This window comes from Nestor notabilis, unplaced genomic scaffold, assembly GCF_000696875.1.
Source record: "Nestor notabilis isolate BGI_N333 unplaced genomic scaffold, ASM69687v1 scaffold1483, whole genome shotgun sequence".
NCBI classification, from domain to species: Eukaryota; Metazoa; Chordata; class Aves; order Psittaciformes; family Psittacidae; genus Nestor; species Nestor notabilis.
This window is the reverse complement of record NW_009920371.1, coordinates 42,011-47,120: the sequence shown is the minus strand read 5'-3', so window position 1 is coordinate 47,120 and position 5,110 is coordinate 42,011. Positions and strand designations below refer to the sequence as shown.

At 33.7% G+C, this 5,110-nt stretch overlaps 1 protein-coding gene across 1 annotated transcript in view; it reads right to left on the bottom strand.

Moving 5' to 3' along the window:
- Nucleotides 1–800: 800 nt before the first annotated feature.
- Nucleotides 801–5,110, bottom strand: part of ZEB1 (zinc finger E-box binding homeobox 1) — a gene marked incomplete at its 5' end in the record, with an annotated part of 25,173 nt that continues 20,863 nt past the window's right edge. The window contains one exon of the mRNA XM_010010635.1: nt 801–3,276. Within this exon, the coding sequence (XP_010008937.1) occupies nt 2,729–3,276 (548 nt within the window). The remainder of the gene's footprint in view (nt 3,277–5,110) is intronic.

Below are 5,110 nucleotides of genomic sequence, written 5' to 3'. Positions count from 1 at the left end.
TCATGTTTACCTCAATGATACTACTGAGTTAGAAGCTTACTCCACTTTAAAGTGCAATATTTGGTATCCCGTACAGCAAAATACAGACAAAGCAAAACAATTAATATATGGAATAAATCTTTTGTATGTATTAATGTCGAGATAATAAGATTGAGAATTATTCAAAACTTAGATATGTGAATATAAAATAAATTACATGGTGTTTGTGTAAAACCTCCCCCGCGATATTAACAACTGAAATCCCCTTTTAGGAAATCATTATAAAACAGAATGTTTCCTAAAGAACAGTCTCTAAACTTTGCTTAAACTGCAAAACATTGTAAACACGCATACGTAATACAACTTTCAAGCCTTTGTACTTACATTGCTGTAATTATAAGTATAATATATATGTAATGTTGGTGCTGTATCTTTGGAAAGTTCAAGAGCAATATATACATCAACCTTTTCACTAGCTAATTGCTAAATCAAGAAAACAGCCATAAGCTTACTTCTTTTAAAAGCAGTCTGATTGAAAGAGAGCATTAAACTCTATCAGACAGATACAAGAGGGGGAAAAAAAATCACAAACCCACACAGTTCATTTTGAAAACTCAGTTGTTCTACTCAGGCTGGTAAATCAATAAACTAGCGCAGCGATCCCTCTGCCTGCACACAGTCAAGCCTTTCACTTATGTGTTCCTTACGCACAATTGAAACAGTATTGACACTGAAGCAGGGACCGTGTCTGAATAACATCTCATAGAGATAATTCAAAACCATTTTCTAAAAGACCAGAATAATGACAGTAAATCAGACTTGTTGACGCATTTTATTGTGAGATGGGGAGTCTGGTAAAAAACTAGAAAATGACCATGATGTAACAAGGAACTTAAAAATGAAGTTTCAGATTTGTAACATACATACATGAATACAGGAACAAATTGGCACAAAAATGTTAAACATTGTTCCCAACACTGTTTATAAGATTATTCTAATTTGGCTTACTAAGGAAATGAGAGGTTTATGGTTAGACTAATCTCTTAATAAAACTGCAGAGCATCATGCTATTAGTCACACAGTGAATTTCAAAATTTAAGAGCTTTATATTAAAAACTGGGTAAAGGTAAAATGAATTGATTGCAATTGTAAAATTAATACATTCCCATTTTAATTCTTCTGTTCTACAGTCCAAGGCAAGTATAAATGTTAACATAACACTGTTAAATCAAATCTCAATGCAAGAGAACCGATTGCATCTCTACTTTAAATCTTATCAACTTTCCAAATTTTCATACTAAAATATATTATTGTATTAATACAAACTACAGTATTATACACTACACTGTGTAATAAATAAAGAAATATAAAAATAAGACACATAAATATAAAAGTTTTCTAAAACTAAAAAGGTACATATGTCAGTAAGAAGGGTATTAATACTGCCAGCTTTGAAGACATACAGTACAAAATGTTGCACAGATCTATAAACTAAAAGAAATAAAATAATACTGATAGGTAAAAATCAGCTAACATTGTTAATAAATGGGGTCCATAATAACTAACATTTGAAAATACTTATGAGCCAGATAACATGTCATGTATGTGTCTGAAATTAAAGTAAACCAATAAAGCAATAAAGCAGATTAGAAAATTTCCCTTGTAATTATTGTAGAGAAATTCTGCAAGTCAGGTATTAACCCAAAATACCACCAAATAATTAAATAATGAAATATACCAGTGTTCTTACTTCTCTGATGGCTGAGTGTTTTTTTCCCCATGATTAGTTTAGAAGTTTGATACAAATCAACAAATGCTAGTTATTGTAGGCCACACATTGGATAAAGGCTGCTTAGAGCCTTCATAATACTGATAAATGGCACTTACAGCACACAGGTCTTGCATAAGGCCAAAGGAGATACAAAGCTTCATATCATATCCTTCATATTGTTACTACATACTCAAAACACAATTACAAACACTGATTTTGACGACTTTGCTGTCCTTACCAGTATTAACACTGTTAGTCCCTGCAATCAGAACTCAACAACAATCCTTTCAACTACATTTTTAATCACATGAGTAAGAAACTTCAGTTCTTCTATCATCTGCTTTCTTAAGGCTAACAATACACTTTAAATGAGAATATGCTCTACTACAACATCTAATGTCATAAACCGCTACCTTCTAGGTTCAATTTACAAAGGTAGCCAAGCACTGTTTGCAACTGCATTACAGGTTTCTGCAAAAGGGAATTTTGTAGTGCAGAAGTTCTCACATTTTAGAACATAAGAAAATACTGAAGTGGATTTAGGAAATGTTTTATCATAAAAAAAAAATCATATAAATCTCTCCCAATTGTACAGCTTAAAAATTAATCAACTTAAGAATGAAAATTAATACTGATAAAACAAACAATGCCAGATGCTTGTCTAATAAATCAGGTTTCCTAAAACCTGTTGAATCTTTGCTTCCAGAGTCACTGTATTTTTCTAATCTGCTTCATGTTATAAACTTGTTCCTAACTTTGAAAACTGTGTGAAAAATTACTAAGTTTGAGGTTCAGGCACACCTGGATTTCTTTTTTTTTTCCTTTTTCTTTTTTTTTTTATATATATATTTTTTTACACAGTAGTGAACAGAAATCACAGTATGCAGGCTACTGCGTTTCCATGAAAAGCATGTATAATATAGAACGAACTTCATTACCAATTTTTTTTTCCTTATAGAAAAAACTATCATTTAAGCTTTATTGTTTTTCTTCTGACACCTGCCCATTATTCTGTATAACTTCTGGTTCTGCATTGCTTGCTTGATTTACAGCTTCATCATTCTTGTTACCTTCAGCTTTCCCTTCTTCATCTTCTTCTACTTCTTCTTCTTCATCCTCTACTTCTTGTAGTTTCCTACATTCTTTTTCTTCCTGAAGTCCTTCTATCTCTTTTTCTTCCTCCTCCTCTTCCTCTTTTTCACTGTCTTCCTCTTCTTCCCTGGTTAGACTCTCTCTCTCATCTGAGTCGATCTGTGATGGAGATGCCCTGGCACCAGCATGCTCGTTATTGAGGACCTCCTGGCCTGTCTCCTCCTGTTCCGTGCTGTCACGCTCTTCTGCCTCTCTTTTACAATAGGAGTATCGATGATTCATGTGTTGAGAGTAAGACCCCGAGTGTGAAAACCGCTTTCCACATTTGTCACATTGGTAGGGTTTTTCCCCAGAATGCAGTCGCATGTGTTCGATCAAATGGTGTTTGTGTTTAAATGCTTTTTTGCAGATACCACACTCATGAGGTCTTTTACCTACAAAATAAAGCACAAACAGTTGTAGCAGAAGTTGTAAAGAATTATACTGTTGTTTTCATTATAAAATGCTGTTGGTGAACATATGACCAACAATTAATTTTATTTAAGAAGACATTCTACTCCATGCATTCTCAGCCTGAGTTTTTCACTTGAGGATCAAAGGATGCAAGGGTAATTACAATTAAAAAGGTAATTTTAAGTTTTTTAGGAAAACTGAAGGACAAACAGATTCTCAGATGTAACTTTTAGCACAAAAAGGTACAATACAAGTAAATTAGAAAAGGAGATACTTTTCTTGCAGTAAACATTATTTTGACTCAAAACCATTCTGACTTTTCTGTATTGATGGAAATTTTAATTCACCTAAGCTTTTATGCTGGTTTTTGTGTACCAAGTCCTTCTTCCATCTTCCAGGTAAAGGAAAAATCATTCTAAAATGTAGGTTGTCACAGATAAAATCATAGGTAAAATGCCTTAGGTACAAAACTTGCTGACTTGCCGACACATACATTAGCAAGGAAAATCTTCTTTGTTTCACTTAGTTCTTTCTGCTCTGTTTTGCAGCTTTCTACTTTGTTACTTTGTTGCCTTATTTCTAGAGTCTCTTACAAGCATAGCAGGAACCTAGCAATGTTATTTTGATTTCAACACTCAAAGTTGCTACCCAAAACAACTTTGCACTGTCTTAGCCCATGAGGGACAGACACAATCAGCAGTTTTCTGATCACAGTATAGCGATTATCAACACCTCCATGTCAACTTATGCCAAACAAGCAGCAAGGTGGGTGTTGCTCTTTCTTCCCAAGTAACAAGTGATAGAATGAGAGGAAATGGGCTCAAGTCGTGCCAGGGGAAGTTTAGATTGGATATTTGAAAAAATTTCTTCCCTGAAAGTGTTGTCAAGCACTGGGACAGGCTGCCCAGGGAAGGTGTTAAGTCACCATCCCAGGAGGTGTTTAACAGATGAGCAGCTGTTGCATTTAGGGACATGGTTTAGTGGTGGACTTGGCAGTGTAAAGTTAATGGTTGGACTTGATGATCGTAAGGGTCTTTCCAGCCTAAATGATTCTATGATTCTGAACACTGCACTTAAGTTAAAAGTAGAATGAAGAACTGTGTTATGTAACGGAGGAGTTAAGAGTCTCAGGACAGGAAAGGCATGAAAATAGAGTTAATGAATACAACTTTAGAAACTTGATCAAGTGGTAAATACAGAAGGGGATTTTTTATCTATTAAATTCTATATGTGAGATGAAATTAGAACATTAATATGCAGAAATATAATATAAGCACCTAAACAATAAAAAAAAAATAATTTAAGGCATCACTGAAGAAATAAGAGAGCAACAGTTATTAAAAAAAAGACTAAAGATCGCAGAACTGGAGCCAAAAGGAACAATTATGAAAAATGAAAAATAGAAATGAAAGCCAAAGAGGTTAGAGTCCATGTCTGACGAATGGCTGTTAATTTCAGATCATTACAAATGTGTCTTAATTTGAAAAACCTTCATGCTAGAGAGATCTCTGCCTTTCATGTAAAGTATCATACACATATACAGTCCTTTTTTCTTAATTTGTTGTTTTAATTTTTAATTTTTCTTAATTCATAACCAGGCAAGGTAAATTAGAAGTAATACATCCTTGATTACAGGCTGTTGCTTGCAGATGACTGTCCATGAGCCAGATGAAAGAAACTCCCTTTTTTCTATTCAGGGTTTAGGTCTCATAAATTTAAAGAAACTTAGAATTGCAGTTCTGTCAAACAAATATACAAAACATAGGTTCCTAAAGACAGCTGAGCACAGATTATAAGAAGGACTATTACACTTCC